This window comes from Erpetoichthys calabaricus, chromosome 2, assembly GCF_900747795.2.
Source record: "Erpetoichthys calabaricus chromosome 2, fErpCal1.3, whole genome shotgun sequence".
In the NCBI taxonomy this organism is placed as follows: domain Eukaryota; kingdom Metazoa; phylum Chordata; class Cladistia; order Polypteriformes; family Polypteridae; genus Erpetoichthys; species Erpetoichthys calabaricus.
In genome coordinates this window covers 280,711,014-280,738,152 of record NC_041395.2, presented here as the reverse complement: position 1 = coordinate 280,738,152, position 27,139 = coordinate 280,711,014, and the positions used below count along the sequence as shown (strand labels likewise).

General features: G+C 38.6%; 1 protein-coding gene across 3 annotated transcripts in view; it reads right to left on the bottom strand.

Moving 5' to 3' along the window:
- Positions 1 to 27,139, bottom strand: part of LOC114647101 (rho GTPase-activating protein 22-like) — a 245,640-nt gene that overhangs the window by 71,578 nt on the left and 146,923 nt on the right. Inside the window, exon 1 of one of the 3 annotated variants that reach the window (XM_028795628.2) lies at positions 2,715 to 2,911. The exons of the other annotated variants lie outside the window; for them this stretch is intronic. Coding sequence (XP_028651461.1) covers positions 2,715 to 2,763 — 49 coding nt within the window. The 5' untranslated portion in view covers positions 2,764 to 2,911. Of the gene's footprint in view, positions 1 to 2,714; positions 2,912 to 27,139 lie in introns of those variants that run through there. 3 annotated transcript variants of the gene reach the window in all.

Below are 27,139 nucleotides of genomic sequence, written 5' to 3'. Positions count from 1 at the left end.
AGTCATCTAAAGAATCTCAATAATTGAAGCACATCTGCATTGTAGAAGTAAAAATCAACAAAACAAGATAAATGAATTAATTCTGTGTACTGCTGTGACAATCAAAACCAAAAATGGCTGACCACCATGCCAATTTGTGAATGAGGTGTACCCAACTAAGGTGTGGAACATAATCACCCAAATCAGAAAACTGGGACAGAAAATACAAATAATAAAAAAAAACACTGATTCTTAAATTTACTTTGAATTTTATTTCATTGCACACAGCTTTGTCTGGTCAACTTAATTTCATTTGTTAATATACTGTACATCCATTCATGCGTTTCAGGCCTGCAACACATTCCAAAAAATGTTGGGATGGTAAAGCATTCACCATTTTGTAATGTCGCCATTCCTTCTCACAACACTTAAAAGACATTTTGGCTCTGAGGAATCCAAGCAATGAAGTGTTTCAGGTGTTATTCTGCCCCATTCTTCCTGAATGAAAGTTTCTAATGTGTGTAACAGTACAGGGTCGTCATTGTCGTATTTTTTCTTTCAAAATTCTCCACACATTCTCTACTGTGGACAGGTCAGGACTACAGGCAGGCCAGTCTAGTACCTGTACCTTCTTCTTTCGCTGCCATGTCTTTGTAATTTGTGCAGAATTTGGTTTTGCATTGTCTTGTTGAAAAATGCATTGGCACCCCTGGAAAAGATGTTGCCTCGAAGGAGGCATACAGTATGTTGCTCTAAAATCTCAATGTACATTTCTGCATGTATAAATTACCTTTGATAAGGTGCCTTTGACACAACCCCATACCATGACAGACTCTGGCTTTTGGACTTGTTGCTGATAACAGTCTGGATGGTCCTTTTTGTCTTTGGTTTGGAGCACAAGGCGTTGATTTCTTCCAAAAAATGATTAGAATACTGATTCGTCTGACCACAATAGATGTTTCCATTGTGTGATGGTCTATACCTGATGCCTCCGAGCCCAGAGAAGTTGATGCCATTTTTGGACAGGGTTAACATAAGGTTTCTGTTTTTCACAGTGAAGTTTTAAGTGGCATTTGTGAAAGTATCGCCATATTGTAGTGCTTGACAAAGTAATTCCCTGCCCATGTGGTTATATCAGCTATTGATGAGTGACGGTTCTTGATGCAGTGCCGTCGAGGGATTGGAGATCACAGATGTTCAGCTTAGTTTTGCACCCTTGCTCTTTACACACTGAAATTCCTTCAGATTCCTTGAATCGTTTAATGATATTATGCACTGTAGAAGGAGATATATGCAAATCCCTTCCAGCCTTTCTTTGAGGAACATTAGTTTTAAACACTTCAATAATTTTCTTATTGACAAACTGGAGATCTTCTGCCCATCTTTGCTCCTCAAAGACTCAGCCTTTTATACCAAGATCATGATTACAGTCACCTGTTGACATCACCTGTTTGGAATCACAGCATTTTTTAAAAATTATTTTACCTCATTACTGACCCTAATTTGCCCCATCCCAGCTTTTTTTGCAATGTGCTGCAGGTCTGAAATGCAGGAATGGATGTATATTAACAAATGACCAGGCAAAACATGAAATATATTAGGTTCATACTGTCTGCAGTTTTTATTTGCATTTTTACATATCATCCCAACCTTTTCTGATTTGGGGTTGTAGTTTTGATCCAACAAAAGAACAAAAACAAACTGTCTTTTGTAGATAATAACAACAACAACAATGTATTTCTTGTGACAAGTTAGCATTAAAAAAATCAGGTTTGTTAGAAATGTTTTACATTTACTTGACTTGGTTTTTGGTACAGTGAGATGATAAGTTTGCTTGCTTCCCTGCTATTCTGACCCCTGCCTGTTTTTTGACCACATCACTTGCCTGATGATCTCTGTTTTATCATCTGACTACTTATTTTGATTAAAACTATTCAAGACCTAAAGCAAACTTTAACATCAGGGGATTACATTTAAAATAACAGTGTCTACAATTCTCTATATGCTCTAGCTTAAGTGTCCTAGCATTCTTTTGGCAACCGTTTGTAAGGAAGAGAACAAACAAGGATGAAAAATCGCCAACCAGAATTCTAATGTACCTGTCCATTCTCTTTGCGGAACAATGACAACCCAAGAAGAAGAAGGGTCAGACTCAGATGGCTAGGAGCAGGACAGAGAGAGAGTAACAGAATTAACAACTAAACCGACACCCTAAGGAAAAATTACATTCTTGTTCAAAATGTCATCTCTAAGTGGCCACCAACAGCAAATCAGAGAACTGCATTATTCCGTACATTTTTGTTTTCTTAAATTCTTTCCGATACTCCTTCCAAAACCCCTTGATTTTCCTAATCTTTTTCTTTTTTTTTTGACCAGGTCCTTTTCATTTACAAAATATATTGCAAATATGAAATGTTTTTACTGAGCCATAGCTATAATCTATTCATATTCTTTTACAAACTTTCATGAATGAATTATTGCTTTAACATTGTAAAATTATCTACCCATTCATCCTTTCATAACCTGTTTTTTCCATTAAGAGGTCATGAAACGTAATTCACAAATACATAGTAAAACAAAGGCTATTTAATAGATACTATTTAAATAATTCAGTTCAGACAGCAATAATATAAAATAATAGCTCATACCAATATAATACCCCAAAGTCTTACAGAAGAAGTACCTAATTTTGTATTCATAAGGTAATAAAAGAAATATTTTTCACATCAACTTACCTTTTTGACTTCTTCTTTTCTTATTATGTCTGTTGTTAAAGAACGGCATTGTAGTGGAATTTCAGCCGTGATGGTGTATTCCCAGTTTTGCAGCTCAACAATTAACTGTACCATCAACCGTAATTCCCGCGTGCAGTTTTTAGTGTTGAGACACACTGTGAGGCACTGCAGATATTAGTCGGCTTGTTAGCAGTGGAGTGGAGTTATTTAAGGAAAAACTCAAGGGGGAAATGCTGACAATTTCCATGACAATATGTATCATAAGCAAGAAGATTTTGCAGCATAACTTCTGCATTTCCAGTTGCTATGGCAATGAGAAAAATGCCGGGAGGAGTTAGTGAAGAAGTGCAATCTTTGTTTAAAAGCAGAACACTGAGGTAACAAAATAATTCATTTTCTGGAGAGCTCTGACAGAAATGGCCCAGTAATGCTTTGTCTGAACTGGCAAATCACCTTCACCACTGCAGAAGGTTTCAAATGAATGATGGACACTTTTGTGATTTTATCCACCTCTCTCTTCCTAAATATTGATCATTTGGGAAACATCCAAAGGCAAAGCTGCATGAGAACTTGAACTTGAATGAGATCAATAGAAAAATACAAGGTGTCAAGACCGAGCAGCTCTGTCTTTTTTACATTAACATTTATTTGCTTAGCACATGCTATCTTCCAAAGTGACTTACAAAAGAAGTCAACATACTCAAGTAAATATCACTCTGGGGACTATTTGGGGACAAGTGTTCAAAGACAAGTTTACTAAACTGACCATCACAAATGAAGAGCTCAGACAAAAAATACAAATCTTAGGTTACAAGACCTAACAGCTCAGTTAGACAAAAATTCACCAAACAAGAGAGTCTTCAGGCCATTCTTAAACACATTGAGGGGGTCAGAATTCTGAATGGAGCTGGGCAGCTCATTTCACCATCTAGGAGCTACACATACCGTAAAAAGAGTTTAGACTGAGGTTTAATACCTTGTAGAGGTGGCTTTAGCAGATGCTGTTCAGTAGACATGAGTAGTCAAGAAGGAGGATAGGACCTCGCAATTGTTCCCATATATATAAGCATTGAACTACTTTGCAGGCAAGCATCAAGAATTTGAACTTAATTTGTGCTTTGTCTAGGAGCCAATTTGAGGAAGGACATGTGTTCACCTTGTCTAGTTGAACACCAAACGTGCCGCTGCATTTTGAATCATCTGCATGATGGCTTGGGGACACATGTTGGTACTCCTGGCAGTACTGAACTGCAGTAGTCCATGCTGCATACTCTTTTAGAACAACAACAACAACATTTATTTATATAGCACATTTTCATACAAAAAGTAGCTCAAAGTGCTTTACATAATGAAGAGAAGAAAAATAAAAGACAAAATAAGAAATTAAAATAAGACAACATTAGTTAACATAGAAAGGAGTAAGGTCCGATGGCCAGGGTGGACAGAAAAAACAAAAAAAAAAAATTCCAGAAGGCTGGAGAAAAAAATAAAACCTGTAGGGGTTCCAGGCCACGAGACGATGGTGCATAGAGTGAATATGCAAGACTGAGAGACGATAGAAACATGGTTTCTGAGGCCATTGAGTTTTACTAGTAATCACTTCAAAACATATCTATTATTTTATTACCACTAAAGAACATCAATAAACAGTGTTATTGACCTTTAAAAGACTGTAGAAAATGGTCTCCAACTTCAGCAATGAAAAGCTCTGCGCCTTATTATATGTTCGTGAAAACAGACCTCAGTCTGTCTGTTGTGATAATAACCGTGTCAACTTATGAAGACTTCTTCTTGTACAATTCAAGGTTGGTGACATCCTCTGGAGTAGACAGAAGGATTTCTTGGTTTCCATGCATTCCTCACAAACCCCATGTTGATGGATAATTGCACCAATTGCTGAATTTTTCATTTGGCAAGAGCGCTTGCAATGGGATATTGTTCCATGAATCTTAAAGGGGGCGGCACGGTGGCGCAGTGGGTAGTGCTGCTGCCTCGCAGTTGGGAGACCTGGGGACCTGGGTTCGCTTCCTGGGTCCTCCCTGCGTGGAGTTTGCATGTTCTCCCCGTGTCTGCGTGGGTTTCCTCCGGGCGCTCCGGTTTCCTCCCACAGTCCAAATACATGTTGGTTAGGTGGATTGGCGATTCTAAATTGTGTGTGCTTGGTGTGTGGGTGTGTTTGTGTGTGTCCTGTGGTGGGTTGGCACCCTGCCCAGGATTGGTTCCTGCCTTGTGCCCTGTGTTGGCTGGGATTGGCTCCAGCAGACCCCCGTGACCCTGTGTTCGGATTCAGCCGGTTGGAAAATGGATGGATGGATGGATGAATCTTAAAGGAGGCTATATGATCATACAGCTCCACAATTGAAATATGCAGTTGCAATGACTATAACATGTTCTCTCTGCAGAAAGCGCACTGATAACAAACCAATAAAACAAAACATTGTGAATGGGATCTCACTGTTAACTTACTGTGTAAGTAGGGTCTGTTTATTCATGCACCACCCTGAAGTTGTGCATGACAGCAGGATAAATACAATGGAACCACCTGAAAAAAGAGGCTACAGAAGGAGATCTGTGATTTGGGATTCCAATTCAAGTCACACAACTTACAAAGCTTTTTTTTGCAGAAGACTTTGCTTAAATTTTTAAAGTTTACTGGCCCTAGAGTGTTATCACCCCAAAGTGGATTTTGCATGAGCTTCCCATGTCTGTATATTTTTAAACCTTAGTACTCCAGTTTCCCTCTTACATACCTGAGACATCAGCAGTAGGCAAACTAGTGACCTTAAGTTGTTCTCGTGTAAACCTGGGTGTTCATTTCAATGTGCCAAGCAATGAACCAGTGCCCATCTAGGGTGGGCTCCTTCTTTCATTTGATGGTGTTGGAATAGGTTCTGGAAACTGTATTTAACAAACACGGCACATATGGATGGGTAGAATAATAATTTTGGATTGATTGTCTCTGGCTGACTGTTATTGTGATATCATTTCCACTTTTAAGTAGGTAAAAATAACATGAAAATACAGGCTATGGTAAGGCATTGTTCTTGATAATACTTTTCCACTTATTGCTATGTAGCACACTGCCTTTGTGACAGTCTTGTTAATGTATTAGTAAATATGTAATGCACTACTGGTAGCCCTTATCCATTGCTGCTTTCTAAGTCCTTCAAAGCATTGGTTACAGTCATGTTACAAAGTAGTAAGTGACTAATCGACACACCTCAGTAACTCCTAAATTACTTAATTGTTTCAGTACTACATTTGCCAAATCTTAGATATATAAAAAGAGGTCTGGCTCATACTCACTCAGGAATCTGAAAGATCATTTCAAGTGTCCTCTGCTAAATAATGACAGTGGTGGTGGGCTCAGTTATGAAACAGGAGGCCTATACAGTTTGTTGAACACCAGTACAGATATTCACTCAGTGAAAAGTCTTCTATGTGGAGATGATGTGATCGGACTAACTTGGATAAACAGTCCGTGTTCAACTACAGAGAACCAGTTTTACACAAACCAGCCAATGTTAGAATTGGGACAGAGATAATCAATTTATTATCACATTGTGCATTTATTAGTCTCTTGAATCCTGGAGTTTTGATGTCTGTCGATCTGCCTCACACTTCAATCAGTCTTTATAACTGGAATGAGAATGTGGAGCTGACAAACTGGGTGTTAATAAAGAGGCTGCAATCATTTGGCTTCTCGGATTGTTAATCTGTCTTAGCCCCATTTCCTTGGTAGTTTGCTGCCGTTTCTCTTTGTTAATAACAATATTAAATGATATCACATATTTATAGATATTACTACTTCCTATATAACTCCAGTAAGAGAACCCCGTTTGGGTATTTGGTGCCATGGCTCCCATTCAAGATGAAAAGCATGTTGATGAAACAACACTAATAACTCTGATATGTGCTATGGGTTTATTTATCATAAAACCAAGTGACAGTGGCAAGTAAAAAACTCTGAAGAAAACAAACCTATGAAGGTCAAGTATTTTTTGGAAATTGTAACATTAAACTTCCTCAAACTTCCAACACTGCATCTTGTACAAGACATGTTCTCGTGTTAGACACAATCATTTTTTAAAGTTACAGTGGCAGTTGTTTCTACTTTTTAAATCCTTTTATTTGGAAACAAAACAAAAGATGATATAACGGAACACAACTCAGTCAAACAAATGCAAATCACTTCGCAAGAACAACAGTATGCCTTGGGAAACTATCTATGAAACGTGTACTCAACCCAGACTTGAAAAGTGGTAGTTGTTTCAGCTTATCTTACCATTTACTGAGTTTGTACCAGCACTATGGAGCATTTGAGCATGTGTGGAAGCCCAATTACTAAACTTTGATGACACACACATTTCTGATTTTAACCCTAAGGTCCAGAAGGAACAAGACTTGGACATAGTCTATTTGGAAATCTAACAGTCTACTCTTTGGGAATGGTGTTGTCCTCCTGGCCACATCAAACTGTAATCTCTGGTGTGTACTGATCTGCAGTTGAGTGTGATAGATAGATAATGCAGTTTGGGTGAGAGTTAGCACCTCTAAATCTGTGCTCAAGATCCTTTCCTACAAAAGTGTGGCTTTTAAGCATTTACACTAAGTGGAGGGTTTCAAGTAGAGTACTGGTGGATGTTGCTTATCAGTGAGATGATCGTTGAGTATGACCTCTAGATTGGTGCACTGCCAGCATTTTGCATACATTGTACCAGATGGTAACAATAGAGCAGGAGCTAAGCCTTCACACAAAGCTATTGATTTACTGGTCAGTCCACCTCCCCATCCTTTCACCTCTGGTCACAAAGTCTGGGGAGTGGATGAAAGAATGAGACTGCACATACAAGCCCACAAAAATGTGATGCATGTGAACAGTTGCTGGGCTCACTCCATCCATCCATTATCCAACCCGCTATATCCTAACTACAGGGTCACGGAGTCTGCTGGAGCCAATCCCAGCCAACACAGGGCGCAAGGCAGGAAACAAACCCTGGACAGGGCGCCAGCCAACCGCAGGCTGGGTTCACTATTTGTGATAAAGTGAGGTACTTGGCAATCTGAAGTACGACTGCTACTTCTCTGAATTAGCAGATGTAGATATATAGAGAATGAGAAGCCAGACTGTTTCTGTATGTTGTTATGATGTTCCCTGGGTGGCTTTCACAAAGGGTGTATTAAGTATGGCCTAGGGTAAGACTGAGAAGTAGACACAGTACACATTGTAGAGATGATACTTCTAGACTGTCCTAAAGGTATCAGGGGATTGATTAGGAGAAGATGGAAAAGGTTTCTGAGGATAGTCTGGCCTGGTCGGTCCTGCTTGGCGTATGACCATCACTCCATTTAACAGGTAAAAGGGATCAGAAGTGAAGAAAAATCACACTACTGAAACATTCATGACACGCATAGACATAGATGGTAAAAAGCTAATATAATATAAACTTCCTATTCCCCCCACACATCCATATGAAGAGTGTGCTAGGTTAACTCTCACTTGATATTGACCAGTATGAGTGACTGAGGTTATGTAAATGTTTAAGTGAACTTTGTGACAATCCAGAGTTTCTTCATCTCTTGTACTCACTTCTGTCAACTCCCAATAAAGTTTTACTGGAATAGGAGAATTCAGAAGATGGACTGGCACATGGATAGATGCATAAATGGATGGACTGTGTTAGCCAAACAAGAGATTAGGCCTTAAATGGCAGTTACCTTAATGTTTTTACTAAAATAAAACATAATTGCTTGTGTTTGTCTCTAATTTCAGTTTAACTCAAGGCTGGTCAAACTACGCCCTGCAGAATGGGTGCAAATGGCCCCAAGCTATTCATAAAAATATCTGATATGCTGGCCATAGTGAGGTTGTCTTAACAAGATGATGCTAGAGTTGGCTGGTGTTAAGTGTAGTAAGTTACCATATGTTGTCATTCAGAAAAAATAATTAAACAACTGAAGCTTTTGCCATTCAAGTAAAGAAAGTCTGCAGCACAGCTGCATACATGGTAAGTGTGTATGATTTTAGATGCTTGCTTGCCTTTGTCTTGAGTTTAAATGGGATGATTTTATCAGCAATGAGCCTGTACACAAATCAGCATTAAGAGCAGCATTTACAAATATGAAGGAAACTTGTTAGAAGGAGAAAAGTATTCTGGTATTGGATCAACCAAAACAGATGCTTGCACGTCAGCCTGTATTTGGTGAGAGAAGGAGTAACATACATGTACCAGCACTGGCATCCCAACCATGCCTTCGGGTAATTTGTGTGTTTCTCAAATGCTTCATTGCCAGGTTAGAAAAACAGGATAGCTACAGCTTTCGGGTGAACTCGCTTCTATTTTCGTATAGCACTGTTTACTTGTCTTTTTCTGCACTCTTCAGACTTTTAATCATTTGAGTCAATGACAACAGAAGAAACCTGTTCATTTTCCCAATTGTAAGGAACCGTGTTCGGACAGAAATGTGGTCTTTGTCAGGCATGCCACTCAGGTTGCCATTAATCGTAGTGAATATGAATGTTGCTTCAGGACTTTAGCCCCCATGAGACACATTTGACAATTTTTTATCTGCTTTTGCTGTTAATATGGGCAATGTTCCAAAACTCTTCAAGAGTGATCTTAAAATTTAGTATGTTTTTTGCCTGATTTTTACCAACTGTACATTACTTAGGATTTTTTCAAAGGCTTTGCCAGTATGCTTTGTGCAGGTCATCATTTGGTAACACATGAAGTGCACTAACAGATAGAAACCTTTGCAATGAATTTATTGTTGAGACATCCAGCATCTAAGCTGAAACTAACTGACTGGCTCAAATGACTTTTAATAAAAAGGTTTACAATAAAAGCATTTCTTGGAGTCTGTATTTTAAAAGCAAAATCTTATTATTAAGAAATGTGCTAGATTGCTGGGGTTATAGACAACCTAGATTTTATGTGACCCATGACAATTCAATCCACCAGCAAATAAGTTTTCCCACCCGTGGTCAAACAGCTGCCTTTTTCAGCATTTCCTTGATTCACCAATATCATATTTTTATTTTTTGACCTTATTACATACTACCTGTGTTACCTGGCTTTGCACAGAAAATTCCTTAGGACAATGGGCCTCGGTTATAGTGTCACCAGTTACTCGATGTATCAGAAGCACTGTATAACATCATTAGTTATTTACAATTTTGTTTATGTAGTTCACTCAAGCATTTCTTACAATGTTTCTCATCAGTATCTCTAAGCTTCTAATTTATTTTCTTAATTTTATTAAGATGACTTTACCCCTAAAGTCACGGCCAGAAAATAAAGTTCTAACACTGAAATATGTTTTATTTAAGTTATTATGAAACAGTAATAACATTTACAGGCTGCAGGCATACTCACCTTATGGAAATTAATTAAATGTTTCTAACTTTGGGTTTGTTTTGTCCCTGTAAACATATTGTAGTGACCTCTTTGCAACAACCTACTCTCACAGCCACAGCAGCTGGCCCTTGGACTCAAGCTTTATAGCTCTTGCTAACCATGTCTTTCTTGAACTTCACTCAACTTTAGTGATGTGCAATGAATGAACAAACTAGTTATTTTGTACCTGACTTGGTCTCTGAACGAACGTAATGGTACAATGACATTAAAGAATGAATCTTTTCAAGGTATGCGCAGTGCTTGCGACGTTTTATATTGCATTCCGCGGCTATCATTTTAACGTCACTTAAATGCTGTCTTCCGGAAACAGCCTATCAGTAAACTGTTTCTGCAAAATGGTCATGACGACAACTAGACAATGACTGACTTGGTAGATGATACCAAACACCTCCCATTGATCAGTTCACTCTGACTAAGTGACTATGACCACATCAGTACACTGACTAACTGAATGAACCAGTATGCCCCTACTGATCTGGAGTACCATTGCAAGTTTTCCCACGAACTGCAGAGAAGAGACTCACACTCACTCCAGTACTTTACACTTGAAGAATCAGTTTGTGTACTGAACTGAAAAACTAACTGCAGACACATGTCATGCAGTACATTGAATTTCAGTTCAATAACTGACTGGAGGATGCATTAGAGCGCCATCTACTGGTAATTCCTAGTATTTCTACGGAGCTACATTTATAAATGTACAATTATAATATGAACAATATAGCTTTGTTAGCCTACATTTTAACTGCAGCATATCCTAACAGTATATTACAGGCACATGGAACTTTGTCATACACAACATATCCCATTCTATTTATGTAGGTTATTGGCTAGCTTAATCCAAACTGAAATCAGTTTTATTTAGTAGTTAAAGATGTATTTACTCACATATTATGTTTCTTTTGACCTATAGGCTGTAAAAATGTTTGCTTGCTTGATTTTTATTATGTGTGAATTATTTTGTTACTTGTTTTTTATATTGTTTTTATTGATTGGTGATTAAAGTTGTTACGCTGTTATACAATTCTAGATTTTAAACTAGAATATAGCTTCTTGTTGTTTTTGAAGTGAACAAATCAAATCATTTTGGTGAAGTGAATAAAAATAATGAAATCACTAAAAAGAATCTGCTCACTCCCCCCTTTTGGTCAGTGCTGCTTCATATCTGCCCCTCCTATCCCTTCTGTCTTCATACTTGCACGCGTACTTTAAGTAAATCTGGAAGATTCCACCAGGTGGCAGTTCAAGAAATCATCATGGTGAGAAAACAATGTCTTGTTTTGCTGTGTTGTGAGTCGGTGGAAGAAAGGGGTTAAAGATAAAAATTCTTTGCATTCTGATGCTATTGGGAAGGTGCAAAAAAAAAAAAAAAAAAAAAAGAAGACGGCAAAAGATGGTATGTGAGACCTTTAAATGTATCACATCATTAAGATGGGGAATATGTGATGCTTGTATTGCTTATGTATAAAATGGACGAAGAAATGCACCATGAATACATTTGCATATCAGCATTTAAGTCTGATGATTTGCTTCACCATATCGAACCATTCATCAAACATCGGAGCATGCACATTTATCCTGTTGGAGCCGTAATGTGGCTTGCACCATTTGTCTTGCAATGGCCGAATCCCCACTTCTTTTCTCGGACATTTTCTGCTTTGCACGGACACATCCGTCTCGAATTTACTTCGTCTTGCATGTTTCTACATTTACTTTCAAAGAGCTGGAACATACCAAGTTGAATACACTGCACACTGCATGGGTTGCGTTAATTTCTGACGACGTGCTCAGAGGATGCATCAAAAAAGTGCTGGGAACACGTGGCATCCATGATGTGTGTATGTAAGCGTTCTGAGTGTCAAGTATAAATTCAGCTTTAATGACACAGTGTGTTAGCCTACATGGCACAGTATTTTTGGTGTTTCTTTTTTTAGTTGTGAGCATCTTAGATGCTCCACCAGGAAAATATGTACATACTTGTGTGCTTAGATTATTACCTTGTACTTTATTAAGTTGTATGTACTCCACAGTTGCTGCTGCTACACCCAGGCATGTACAATCGCTTCATCAACCAATCAGCACATATTCAGTGGTGTAGCTGGGGGGGCAAGGGGGGACATCTGCGCAGCACCCAGGGGGCGCTAAATTTTCCTTCCCCATTGCATTTTGGCAAACAGGAGGGAGCGCGAAATCTTCAGTTGTCCCCGGGCGCTGAAAAGCCTAGCTACGCCTCTGCACATATTCTAATCAAAACCAGAAACAGTCGAACATACCATAGTATTATTATTGACAAACATTGCCAAATAAAAGAACGTGTGGGTTAATTTTGTTTTTTTCTTTAACTTTACTAAATTTCAATCAGATCCCTCAAAATGTTTACCCCTGAATGCCGATATATCAAAATGTCATTTCCTAGCAGAACAATACAGCCCTGGATTTGCAATATTGTCAAATTTCAGTTTTTTAACTGTACTAGGGTATTGTACTGTGTTAGCCATTATGGATGTAATGGCGGAGTGGTGGCTCTGAGGCTAAGGATCTGCGCTGGTATCCCGAAGGTTGCTGGTTAGAATCCCCGTCAGTGCCAAAAGAGATCCTACTCTGCTGGGCCCTTGAGCAAGGCCCTTAACCTGTAATTGCTCCAGGGGGCACTGTACAATGGCTGACCCTGCGCTCTGACCCCAAGGGGTATGCGAAAAAAAACCTAACAAACACTGTTGTAAGTCGCTCTGGATAAGAGCGTCTGCTAAATGATGTAAATGTAAATGTAAAAATGTAAGAAGTCAAGCAAAATGACAACTTAAGATCATGCCTAAAGAAGGGGGCCGAGTTGCCTCGAAAGCTTGCATATTTGTAATCTTTCTAGTTAGCCAATAAAAGGTGTCATTTTGCTTGACTTCTCACTACAGCTTTTTAAATAAAACAGGAAATAGTTTTTTGTTGTTAAGTCAGTCAGTCAGTCAGTCAACTTTGCACTTTATATTTATAAAGATATATAATTTTAAAGCTATCTGGAAAAAGTCGTCAATCGAGATTACAATAACCACCTCATACTTTTTTTTTTGTCAGTTTTTATACTGTGCACAGTTTCATCCTGTACTCTTCTTTTAATTACAATGTTAAAATCAGTTTGATAAGGTTCTTTATAAAGTCTGAGGAATGTCATTATATTTATTTTACATGATATCCATTCATTTGATATCATTATAACATTACCTACTTGAAATGTCCTGGCTTTGCCACTTTAATCCACGCGGTACTGTCCCATAGGTGGGCACCACTACTTCATTTGTTTTCAGACTTGCTGCCAACACAAAGCTCCTGTTGTCTGAAAATAGCTGAATTATTTCAAGGCTCTTTTCGTTTACTTCTACAAAGAAAGTCCTATAAAGTCTGTACAATTAAAAGTCAAGGTTACATTGTGTTTTTAAGATGGGTCAACTTTAAAAACAGTCATAATGGGGGTAATTTTTCAGTAGTGTGTATGCTCAATTCAAACATTAAATGCCAGATTCTCTTTGCACTTGTAATATCTCATAGTTTATGACACATTAAAGGGAATTCTGCCTGCAGACACTGATCTGAAGTGCTATAACACCTCTTTTGAAGTGTTCAGCTCTAATCCTTTAAAAATAGACACTTGAAAATGAGCTTAACATAGAAAGGGGATAATGTGCATTGTTTAAGAAGGCTTAAAAAACTATAAATAAAATCCTGTGAATACGTCTAGATATCCTGTTTTAATAACTAGTTAATTGATCGTTGAATTCTTATGTTTTTTTTTTCAATTTACGATAATAGTAGTGATTTTAGGCCTGCATAAATACTTGTGTGAATGTATGGAAAATAATGTTTTAAAGTCAAGGAGAATGCAGTCAAAACTGCAAATATTGTTGTCAACATTAATTTTTATGCCTACTATACTAACAGACACAAACCCAAGAAAGCCTTCACGATGCAGCTCTGCTGCTGATTAGTTTTTATTGAGTACACTTTCAGTGGTCTTTTTGTCATAAGTCTTTCATTTTTTACATATAAAATGATCCCATCATAGAGACTTTAATATAAGGAGAACACTTTCTCACCTTTTAATACAAAAAAACAGATATTCTTTGTTTAAACCTAAAATACACCCAAATAGCATGACATTTTCAAGCCCTTTTAATTTAAACAGTTGGCAATGGAAGTGGAGCCTATCCTGACTACACTGGGCACAAAGTTGCAACAAGTACTAAATAGTTTGCCAAAACATTTGCAGGCACTCTATTGCACACACACACACACACATAAGGCAAATTTAGAATAGCCATTTACCTTAACAACTGCATCTTTTTTATGGGGGGGGGGGGGGAATTCCAGGGAAATACCCATATAGATGGGAGATGAATTTGCATACACCACAAAAACAGCGTGAGATTTGACCCAAGGATTCTCGATTCATGAAGCAGTAGTGTCAGTGTGGCCCACTTTATAGAGGAGCTCTAGGGAATATTTATATTCCATATACTCAGTGAGAAGAAGGTCCATATGAGTTAAACATGTGACTTGCTTGGGAATAATGAAGCTTCAGAAATCATGAATCATTAGTCTGGTGCAGGCACCTATAACTTCTCTACCTGTTTTACGTATAATCTCTTTATTGACATTTTGATTAGATGTGCAATATACAGTAATAGTTTAATTCAATTGCTAGACTGCCGATCTTTCTCCTACTATTTCTTTCGCCAGTGAGCTTTCAGACTGCTTTGACTTTTATCTCAACTCTGGACTCCATTAAACTTCAAGAATGAAGCAGCTACAACACTATAACTCAGTAGGGGCAGCTTAAAGGCTCAGATAATGGTTATTTCCACCAGAACACAAGAGGGCGCTGCCTGAATGACTATCGGCCAGTAGCACTCACCTCGGTGTTGATGAAGTGTTTTGAGAGACTGGTCCGGAGTCATATCATGTCCTTCATCCCTCCCACCTTCAAAGCACACCAATTTGCTTACAGAGCTAACAGGTCTACTGAGGACGCTGTTGCTGCTGCTCTCCATGCTACCCTGTCCCATCTGGAGCACCAGGGGAGCTACCCATGTCTCCTCTTTATTGATTTTAGCTCTGCTTTTAACACCATCCTCCCTCACAGATTGGTGTGCAAGCTGCTAGCCCTGAGACTCCCATATTCTACCTGTATATGGATTAAAGACTTCCTGACAGACTGCACATAAAGGGTTAGGGTGGGCCCTCACATCTCCTTGGCCATCAGCAACAGCACCGGCTGTCCTCCCCTGCTCTTCATGCTGTACACACATGACTGCGCCCTCACCCACCATAGCAACATCATCGTCAAATTTGCAGATGACACCACTGTGGTGGGGCTCATCTCTGGGGAGGATGAGTCCGCCTACAGGGGCGAAGTGGAGCGGCTGACAGCGTGGTGCACTGACAACAACCTGCTCCTGAACACAATTAAAATCAAGGAGCTTGTTGTGGACTTCAGGAAAAAGAAAATGGACATCAAACCACTCTACATGAGAGGGGACTGTGTGGAGAGGGTGTCAGACTTCCTCTTCCTGGGAATCCATATCATGGAAGACCTGTCCTGGGGTGTGAACACAGCTGAGCTGGCGAAGAAGGCTCAGCAGAGACTTTATTACCTGAGAGTCTTCAGGAAAAATAACATCCCCCAAAAACTGCTGGTGTCCTTCTATGGCTGCTCTATCGAGAGTATCCTGTGCTACTGCCTCAGTGTGTGGTTTTCTAGCTGCACAACAGCGCAGAGGAAAATACTTCAGCGGATTGTAAAGACGGCCCAGCAGATCATGGGCTGCTCTTTACCCTCTCTGGATGAAGTGCACAGCTCTCGCTGCATCAGGAAAGCAGAAAATATCTTAAAAGACTTCTCACACCCCGCTCATGACATGTTCCAATTGTTGCCATCAGGCAAAAGATATAGGAGCATCAAAACAAAGACTAATAGACTGAATAACAATTTCTACCCTGTTGCTATTAGGGCACTGAATGCCACCTAATCACCTCCAATGCAGCAGTGCAATAGATGACATCTTGTGCAATAGTGTTCATGCGCAATTAAGGTCTTATGTTGAATGTTTGTTTTCTACCTTATTTCTTCTTATCCTTTTGTAATTATATTTTATTTATATTTTGATACCGCAGGGACTGCACCTAATTTCGTATTCGTTAAAATGACAATAAAGATATTCTGATTCTGAACTGATACCTTTTCTCTTCCTCTTTCTGTAGACCAGAAGTCTGATGGCTTTAACACCCTTGATGTCCACCTGCCTTGACCCACATCATCCAGGAGCTTCGCCATCTTGTGGCAGTCTATTTGGATACTCGTGTCTGCATGGCTTTTTTGTTTTGTTTTGTTTTTTCATTTTTTAATGCATTTATACCTGTGTTTTGTTTATATTATATGGTTTTGCCTTCAGGTGCTTGAACACTTCATCGTTGTTTGTGTTTTATCTTACAATTGACAGATAGATCATCAAAGAGAAATTCACTCTAGTGGCTCCTGGAGTTCCACACTGTGTGGTATCTTAAAATTTTAAAGTGACATCACTGCTCCATACATTGCAGTTTGTTATTTGTCAAACTAGTTCTATAAGGAGAGCACCACTGGTATGTTCTGGGTCGCCTCTGACATCCCAAAGAACTTTCAGTATTGCACCTCTCTCACTGTGTCTTGTCCTGATGCAGAACTTACACCGCTTAGTGGGCCATGTTACCTCACATCAGTATGTCTTATTAAACTTTCTGTTTTACTCTGCTGGTATGGGTTTCCATACAGTAGTTACAACCATAAATAAACAGACACATATCAATTTAAATAGAGTAATAAAGAAATTAACTAATGGAAGGCCAACTATTACACTTAACAAAATCTCCCATTTTCTAAGAGTATTTTTTTTTTTTCCTGTGGAAAGTTATTTTTTTCAGAGTTGTTATTTGAATGGCACAAAGTTATTATCTATACATGGAGCATAAGGAGGCAGGGCCCTCTGATGTCACAGCTTTGGGACCAACCCCTGTCTAATATACATTTAAGGAAAACTCTATTCCAGTGCTGTGGCATTAGTTCTGCATCAGTTGTTTGGTTCTCACACTTGGATTTCTGCAAGTGTTTCATGTTTACGATCTTTCTGGTTTCAACTCTTCGGCTCTCATTTATGGTTTTGATTTTTGGCTCCTGAACTTGCTTTTGTTCACCTTTTTGCTTTTTACTTTCAGAAATTTGGAAGATAAACTCATTAGTTATTAATGATCTTCTGTTTTGTCAAGTTGACCCTAGGGTTTTACATGGTGATCTTGGGAATTACCAGCTTATCTTGTTTTTGGTGAGTAGATCGGTGAGCCTGTTCTCGAGTTTGGGACCTTATAAAAGCCCTAAGGCCACTTTTCAAGCATTTTTTTAAGTTTTGTAAAGTCTAGCATATCATAAAAGCAATGGTAATGAAACTGAACCAAAGTATTTCACATGTTGATAAATTTTGAAATACTGCACTTCTGCTATAGCAGTGATCGGTTCTTGATAATGTTATGTGTAAGCCAGGGTCAATACCATTGTCACTGAAGGGATCAACAAAAATGTACGAGATTTTTTATCCTGCTTCTATTCGCACTTGCTTCATCAAGCGCTCGCTTCGTAATCCCACCCAAATCCTGCCACCCTAAGCTGCAATTCATTTTTATTTCGCATTTGTAACTGTGTTTGTTTATGACTTCTTTTGGAGGTGAATGCAATTTCTTAGAAGGCTGGCGTCCTTCAACATCTGCAATAAGATGCTGCAGATGTTCTATTAGACGGTTGTGGCGAGCGCCCTCTTCTACGTAGTGGTGTGCTGGGGAGGCAGCATAAAGAAGAGAGATGCCTCACTCCTGGACAAACTGGTGAGGAAGGCAGGCTCTATTGTAGGCACGGAGTTGGACAGTTTGACATCTGTGGTGGAGCGACAGGCGCTGAGCAGGCTCCTGTCAATAATGGAGAATCCACTGCATCCACTGAACAGGATCATCTCCAGACAGAAGAGCAGCTTCAGCGACAGACTGCTGTCCATGTCCTGCTCCACTGACAGACTGAGGAGATTGTTCCTCCCGCACACTATTCGACTTTTCAATTCCACCCTTAGGGGTAAATGGTAACACTATACAAAGTTATGGTCTGTTATACCTGCATTTTTATCACTCTTTAATTTAATATATATATTTTTTTATCAGTATGCTGCTGCTAGAGTATGTGAATTCCCCCTTGGGGATTAATAAAGTGTCTGTCTGTCTGTCTGTCTGTCTGTCTGTCTATCTATCTATCTATCTATCAAAAATGGGTAAAAAAAACAACACATGGTAGTCAATGCCTTGGGTTGGGTGGGTATGTGTGCGTGGGAGACGGTTATACATGAACAAGCCACTAGGTCCTTTTCTATGGATCTCTCTATGGTTGTTTTGGTCTGCCCCAGAATCCAATTGTTATATTCACTTCTGCCTAAACATATCAGATTTTCTGGGAAATCATACCAGAGTTCGAATTAAAAATGAAAATGAGAATCGAAAGCTTGGACACGGAGCCCTGAATGATGAAAACTGTAAAAGGTGTATGTTTTGACATCTTAATCTTTTTACAATAAGCAAAATTACTCCAAACAACATGGCCACAGCTGAGCTGAAAAGTGGACAAAATAACCACCAGGTTAATGAAACCAAAGCCACAAAATAGCAACACAATAATGTCACCTGTCACAATTAATAACCTGAAAAATAATGTGTAAAAAAAAATCCTGAGAGTCAAAAATTCTCACAACACAATCTTTAGGATCAGTAGGTGAAATCCACAAATCCAAAGAGAACATCCGAAAAGCAGGTCATTTTAATGGCTAAGAGGTGAATGTTTTACATTCTACAGAAGATGTGACAGCAGAATTACAAAGTCCACCCTGAAAGGTGCAAAGTTCTCATTGTTACCAAAAATATAAATTACAATTTCCTAAAAAAAAGATGAGAATGTAGAAAAAGGAAGGAGCTAAAGATAATCCAAAGCAAACCATTTCTTTACATAATCACACAGCAGAGGAAGTGCTATGGTCGCAGCATTCATAGAAACCTCGGGACCTGGCTTACTCATCATCATCATCGTGGTGGAACTACTACTTGTATCAGATGAGGTGAAGTTAAAAGTGTATGGCAACATTCAGTCCATCTGTGTATAAGAAAGAGCCTTTAGACTAATAGACTGGCATGGGGGCAATGATCTAAAACACCCTGCCAAAGCAACCATCAGGGGAAAAAGTGGACTGTACTATTCTAAAATGCTAACGTATACATAAACAGAAATAAGTAGAAATAAACTTTAAAATTCTATGGTTTTGTATCATGGTCATTTTATTATCTCAAATCAGAATCTGCATGAACAAAAAGAGCAATTTTGACTTCACTGTCTCAATACTCATGGAATGCTTTGCATGCAGTGACTCATGAATATCTGAACAGGCCTGAGATTAATATTCAGACTCGCTTTAATTTCAGCCTTATTTCCTGACTTCAAAAGATATTGTTTATCTTGAAATAGCAACCATCTGTGTTTACGGTAATGATAGCATATCATAAAAGGTTCAAAGAGCTCAAAGACAAAATGTACTGTAGATTCTTATGACAATACAGGATAAACAAAGTATGTATCATGAAATTTCTTGTTTTATGTCCACTTCAGAAACATTAATACAGTCATGTGAAAAAGAAAGTACACCCTCTTTTGGTTCTAAGGTTTTATATATCAGAACATAATAAAAAATCATCTGATCCATAGCAGATCTTAAAATCAGGTAAATACTGTAAATCATCAGATGAACAACAATACATACCATATCACACTGTGTCATTATTTATTTAACACAAACTATGCCAAAATGCAGAAGCAGTGTGTGAAAAATTAAGTACACCCTTACTGCCAGGGCCGGATTACAGATGAAATTGGGCCTGATGCCGCAGCGCAAAAAAGGCCTATTTTTTCTCGCCATTGGTGCATATGCATTCGATACTCACCGTACATGCTCACTCAAACTGACCAAGGAGCCTTAATTGCTTGCGACGCAACCAACCAGCCTTTATTGAACATGAATAATAATAACAACGTAGTATCCTAACAACTCGAGATTGCCATCAAACTATGTAACATCAACATTCAATAGCAATTGTCTGAAAATCACACTTAATGCAGAAAAGGCTAAACCAGATCAACCAGAACTTGAAATCTTTGGTTAACAATAAACACAATGACGTTATAGTTACGTCACAGCGCAAAGACGTAACAGACGTAACAGTTACAGAAGTAACCGTATAATAAGTAACGCTGTGTCTAGGCGTCCGAAAGTCGGACTCCAAATTTAATTCTAAGAATTATTTTGAGGTTAATATAGCAAAGGAAAACTGTTCAACTTCCTGAAAATTCTCTTCTGTTTTCATCTGGGCCTATTTCAGGAATGGGCCTAATGCTGCAGCATTAATAGCAGCCACCTTAATCCGGCCATGCTTACTGCTCTATAGGAATTAAGAGGGTAAGTAGCAGCAAAGGGGATGCTAATCAATTAATTGATCATCTGCAAGTGTGACCACTTCTATAAATGCAGAAGGTTTGGCAGTTTGCTGGTCTGGAGCATTCAGATGCTAAGGAGGAAAGACATCAGCAATGATCTTAGAGAAGCAATTGTTGCTGCCCGCCAGTCTTCGAAGGGTGATAAGGACATTTTCAAACAATTTGAAGTCTATCATTCTACAGTGAGAAAGATTATTCACAAGTGGAAAACATTCAAGACAGTTGCCAGTCTTCCCAGGAGTGGAATTCCCAGCAAATTTACTCCAAGATCAGACCGTGCAGTGCTCAGAGAAACTGCAAAAAACCCAGAAGCTGCATCTCAGACACTACAGGCCTCAGTTAGCATGTTGAATGTTACAGGTCATGATAGTACAATTAGAAAAAGACTGAACAAGTAAGGCTAATTTGGAAGGGTTGCCAGGAGAAAACCTCTTCTTGCTAAAAAGAACATGGCAGCACAGCTTAGGTTTGCAGAGTTGTGTCTCAACAAACCACACGACTTCTGAAAGAATGTCCTTTGGACAGACAAGACCAAAGTGGAGATGTTTGGCCATAATGCCCAGCGCCACATTTGGTGAACACCAAGTACAGCATGTTAGCACAAGCACCTGTGGTGGTGGAGGGGTGATTATTTGGGCTTGTTTTGCAGCCCCAGGATCAGGCTCCTTGCAGTCATTGAGTCAACTATGAACTCTTCTGTATACCAAACTATTCTAGAGTCAAACGTGAGGCCATCTGTCCAACATCTGAAGCTTGGCTGAAATTGAGTCATGCAACAGGACAATGATCCCAAACACACCAACAAAACTACAACAGAATGGCTGAAAAAGAAAAGAATCATGGCGTTACAATGGCCCAGTCAAAGTCCAGACCTCAAGCTAATTAAAATGCCGTGGTGGGACCTTAAGAGAGCTGTGCATAAACAAATTCCTGCAAACCTCAATGAACTGAAGCAACGTTGCAAAGAACAGCGGGCCAGAATTTCTCCACAACAATGTGAGAGACTGATAAAGTCAGACAGAAGGTTATTTCTTAAATTTGTGCTGCTACTGTTGGGGTCTACTTATTTTTTCACACACAGCTTCACCATTTTGGCTACATTTTTAACTAAATAATGACATGGTAGAATCTGTTGTGTGTTATTTTACACCTGAGCTTAGACTTAAATAATTTTAGAACTTGGTAAGGACTAGATTTTTTTATTATGTCCAGAGAGGTAAAACCACAGAACTCTAACAGGGTGTACTTTCTATTTCACATAACTGTAGGTAATAGTGCTAATCAAAAAGACATCACTCAGACTGAATATGATATCTCTAATGTTATAAATAGGTAAGATCCAATTTATATTTCACCTTATAATAGGAAAACAAAGAAAATGAAAAAAATATATGGTCAGTGTTTGCCAACATTGTACTTGATTTATGGAGCCAGACCGGGTGCAGAGAAGACGAAACGTTAAAGACATGGCATTTCACACTCCTGATGAAGGCTACAGAGCTCTCTAACCTTCTTATTTTTTGCTTCACCCTGGGAGTAGATTTAACTTTTTTCCTTTTGCAGAAACTTGCTAACATATCCCTTCACTAACTCCATTTCAGTAATTATACTCTACCAACCAATTTATGATTTCTGTTGACACACACAGCACAACAGAGTACACTACAAAAGAGAAGAGAAAGAAGTTAAAAGAGGTGGAAAGGTGGGACGGCACCATGGAGCAACCCCAACTGACTATTAACTAGCTGCATGGTATTTTTTTAATTTTTGGACATTTTGGGCATTTTTCTGTTTTGTTGATTTGAGACATAGAGATACATTGAAATGTCAAATGTTCATCTGTGAAGACAGTGATAACCTCCTAAAAGTTACAGGAACTTGTAAGGGTGAGCTTATGGATTTGGGAATTAAGGAGAGAGAGAGAAAAATGCTACTAGGATGAAAAATGTAGAAATCAAATAAATTGCCAGGGCCAGCGAGCTTAAGAGGGTTAGTGAGTACACATAAACCCCCCCATGACCTGGATTTTTGCAAAATCAAGCCTGTCCAAGTAACTGTAGTCCTGTATGCTTAATGTCTGTCACAAATAAATTAATGAAAGAAATGTGTAAAGAAAAGATTGAGCAACAAAAGTTAAGACCAGGTGTATTAGTCAGCACGGTTTTAGATCATTGAGATTGTGTTTCAGTGTGCCAGAAGCCTTTGAGGAAAGAACAAAAGATATTCAGAAGGATTTTGAGAAAGTGGGAATTCGAAAAACAACATGTAGATGGATGGAAAATCGGGTTCAAGTACAGGAAGCACAGGGTTATAGTGTGAGGAACTTTTTTTGAATTTGGTGCTGTTAAAAGTGCTGTCCCTCAGAAATCAGTGCTGTGGCGACAGCTCTTTTTAATATACATAAATGATCTTGATAAGAATATACACTGTACATATCAAGTTGGTTACGTTTGTAGATTATACTAAATTAGGGAGAATGGCATATAATCTTGAATCAGCTGAACCATTATATATGAACATGGACAGAATTCAAACTTAGGCAAATTTAATGCAAATGATTACATCTTGCCTGAAGAAGGGGCCTGAGTTGCCTTGAAAGCTTGGATATTGTAGTCTTTTTAGTTAGCCAATAAAAGGTGTCAGTTTGCTTGACTTCTCACTACATGCAAATGAAATTCAATATAAGTACATGTAAAGTTTCAAACCTAAGAAGTAAAAAGGTTAGATTTGAATACACAATGAGATGTTTGAATCTTGAAAGTACCCATGAAAATCAGAAGGACTCTTCACTCTGTACACCCAGACAGGGCGCAGAAGTAATTAAGAAGGCTAATTAGATGTTAGGTCATGGGGATGTGTGGAGTACGAGAGGTTACGCTTAAGCTTCTTAACACATTAGCGAGACCTCATCTAGAGTAGTGTGTCTGCACTTTACAAAAAGAGAGAGCAGTCCTAGAGGGAGTGCGGAGACGACTGAGTAGGCTGATTCTGGGGCAAAGAGGTATAAGCTGTGAGAAAACACTGAAGCAGTTAAACCTTTTGAGCATAAGCAACAAAAGATAAAATGGTGACATGACTGAAGTGTTTCTAGTTAAGAAATTAGAATTAGTACAGTGGACCCAACCTGTTACTTTTCAATGAGCTGTTCAACAATAATACAAAGACACAGAGGGAAACTTGTTAAAGGTAAATTTCATACCAATGTTCAAAGGTTTTCCACATACAGAGAACAACAAACATATGAAATAAATTACCAAGTAGTGTGATAGAGAGGACTTTAGTGACCTTCAATGCTCGAAATTAGGTGGACAGAATTGATGAGCTATGTTGGACTGAATTGGTCTAATGCTCTGATATTTTGACTGTCCTATTCTTTAGTTATACATTTGCACACTTCAAATACAATGAGTACAAAAAACATCTCTATTTAGTTTTATATAACACTCCTAGCCTGTTTAGGATCTTTCTGTCTGCTCTATTTGCACTTTCTGGATTGTCTTTATTCTCCATTTCTCTTTTGAGTCTCTGAACTCTGCCTTCTTAGAATAAACACGACTTATAGACAGCTACTAAACTCAACAAGAAGCTACTTTATTTCACCTTACATGATGACTGCAGTACAAAATAAGTCAAAGTGCATATAAGAAACCAAACTGGGTCATGAACATCTGGAACAACCTCAGAACATAATTGACTAATAGTTTCTAACCTAATGAGCTTAGTGAACTGAATGATTTCTTGCCATGTGTAGAATTCTTATATTGTTCTGCAATGCCATTATTATATCTTACCCCTGGCTGGGGTTCTAATTCCATGTTTTATGTCTGTTTTGTTCATTCTTGATTCTTTTCTTATGTTAATTATGTGCAGCATTCATTATTTTTGACTGTGTCTATGCCTGTAAGCAGCCGTTCCATGTGTTTTGTGGATGGTCCCCTAAAAGTTAGGGCCACCTGCTAATCATCACCAGGAACTGCACCTCCTCCCTATAGAACTGGAGGGTCTACTACAGTTCCTGGTGGTCCATTTTGAATGCGCTTAAGAGTGGTGAGTTCTTGTAGTTTTATGAATTCAGTGTGCTTTATGGTTACTGGGTTTTTGACATTTGGTTCTGTATTTTGTATTGGGACTTTTGGCTGTGTTGGATTGCCATACTGTCTTGGTCAAATCCTATTGCCTTTGTACTCCATGGAATTTGATTGTTATGGAAGAATTTTTTTGTGAATAATAAATCTTTTGTTTTTATAAACATCTCCTTTTTGTGTCTAGCCAGGGTTTTTGATGGGATTTCCCCATCTAGTGTGAATTTTTGGAAGTTCTTTCGGGACTTATGTGCTTTGGGATTTCACAACACAACAACCATGGTCATGAACAAATTTAAAAGCTATGCAAATCGCTATCAACATAATTATTACATACAATAAATGTTTCTGTGTGGTCTTGTGACAAATAGTAATCACTGCTGTCTTGACATCCAACATCTTGGATATTAATTCTGTGCATAGTCATTCTTTTCATATTCTTCTGTTTTCTGCATGGATTTCGCCCCCAAGCCCAAAGATGTGTGTGTTAGATTAAGTATTTACTGTGAATTGGCCTCCTTTGAGTGAGGAGGTTCACTTAAGGGGTCCTATAGTGGACCAGTACCATTTCTATGATGGGTTCCTACCTGGTATTTAATGTCCTTTAATTGTGGTTTATATTCTGCCAACTACTTTTGTGACATCTTTCTTCGCACTTTAGTAATGAGTTTGATAAACTTGTGAAGATCCCCTCTACATCATTCTGAGTGGTGTAATACTTTTGAAAAGAAACACAACCAGTTTGGCTAAAACAACATCCAATCAATGTTTGTTTGCCTTTTCAATTGACACGTTTTCGGCAAAATATTACAGTTGTTCGAAGGAATATCATTCATAATCTGAAACCAAGAGGAAATAGCAACTAGTTGGCAGCAAGCTGACATCTCTGCTTCATAAATATTCCTTAGGAAAACAGAATGATAAATGTTTTCAATCTAAAAATGTCAGTGTTAAACATAAATGTTAAAAAGTAGCGCATTGTTTGTTTGTAATAGGTACTGTATACTGTATTACAATCCTTAATTTGCAAATACTAAATGATCTGATTCTCAGTCTTTTAAAAGACAACAACCTCTGTCTGTGACTGCACACTAGCAAGGCACAATCTTGTAAGAACAAGAACACAAAATGGCACAGGCGGGAATGTCACAAATAGAATCCAAACGGTAAATAAAAGCAAAACAGCAAACTCACCAGTTCCAGACTTGTGGATGAGTTGAATTTGATCAAATTTATTTGAAAAGTAAAGCATAAAATATTATGCACTTACAATTTCACAGAAAGGCAATAGAATTAATCAGCTTTAATTTGGGGGTCAATCAGAAAGTAAAGATAAATGTACTTGGTAACCTCAGCAGAAGCTGATGCAATACAATTTATTTGTGATGGATTATGGGTAGTTTAAAGATGGACAGTGCAGTGCTCTGCCATTAGTCTAGTTGAAGTTCAAATGAACATGGATGCGCCACTGTGGAATTGCACCATTCTTGAACAACATGCCATAGTGAAAGAACTTTGTGAATATACCCTTGGGATTAATAAAGTATCTATCTTTGGGCAGTGGTAGTCAAACCTGCTGAAACTCCCAGAAAGTTGTTGGCTTGTGTAGATAAGTTATCTGTTTGGGTACCCATCTTGCACAGACTTCATGGTACCCCAAGTTTTCATGCACTATGGCATGTGCAGATTCATAGCTAATATCCAAATGTGCAGCAACAATGGAAAAATTAATATGTCAGTCTTCTCTGATGAAGTCATTCGTCATGTTGATGTGCGTTTGATTGCGCAATGTCGATAGTTGACCAGATCGAGCTTCATTGGTTACATTTGTTGTACCTGCTTTAAAACTTTCTACCCATTTGAGTCATTCTGTTTTCACTTCTGTACCGAGCCAACTTTCTTTGTTGAATGTCAGCAGGTTCTGCTCGCTCAATGCATGTTCCCAACCTACTCGCTCTGCTCAAAGAAACCTGACTATGGCACATTGTTCAACAGTGGGGCAATCCTGCAGCAGAGTGTCCATGTTCATTTCACCTTGGCTTCACTAAGCATGTTCGAACTACCCATAATCCATCACAAATGTGTCAGATGGTGTCAGCATCTATCCATTGCAGTTATTACATAAATTTCAAATTGCCTTAATTTTCTGATTTATTCTTGTAAATGGCCCTGCGCTGGGCTGGCGCACTGCCCGGGTTTTGTTCCCTGCCTTGCGCCCTGTGTTGGCTGGGATTGGCTCCAGCAGACCCCCATGACCCTGTAGTTAGGATATAGCCGGTTGGATAATGGATGGATGGATTCTTGTAAATGACTAGTTCATCTGAAGGGCTG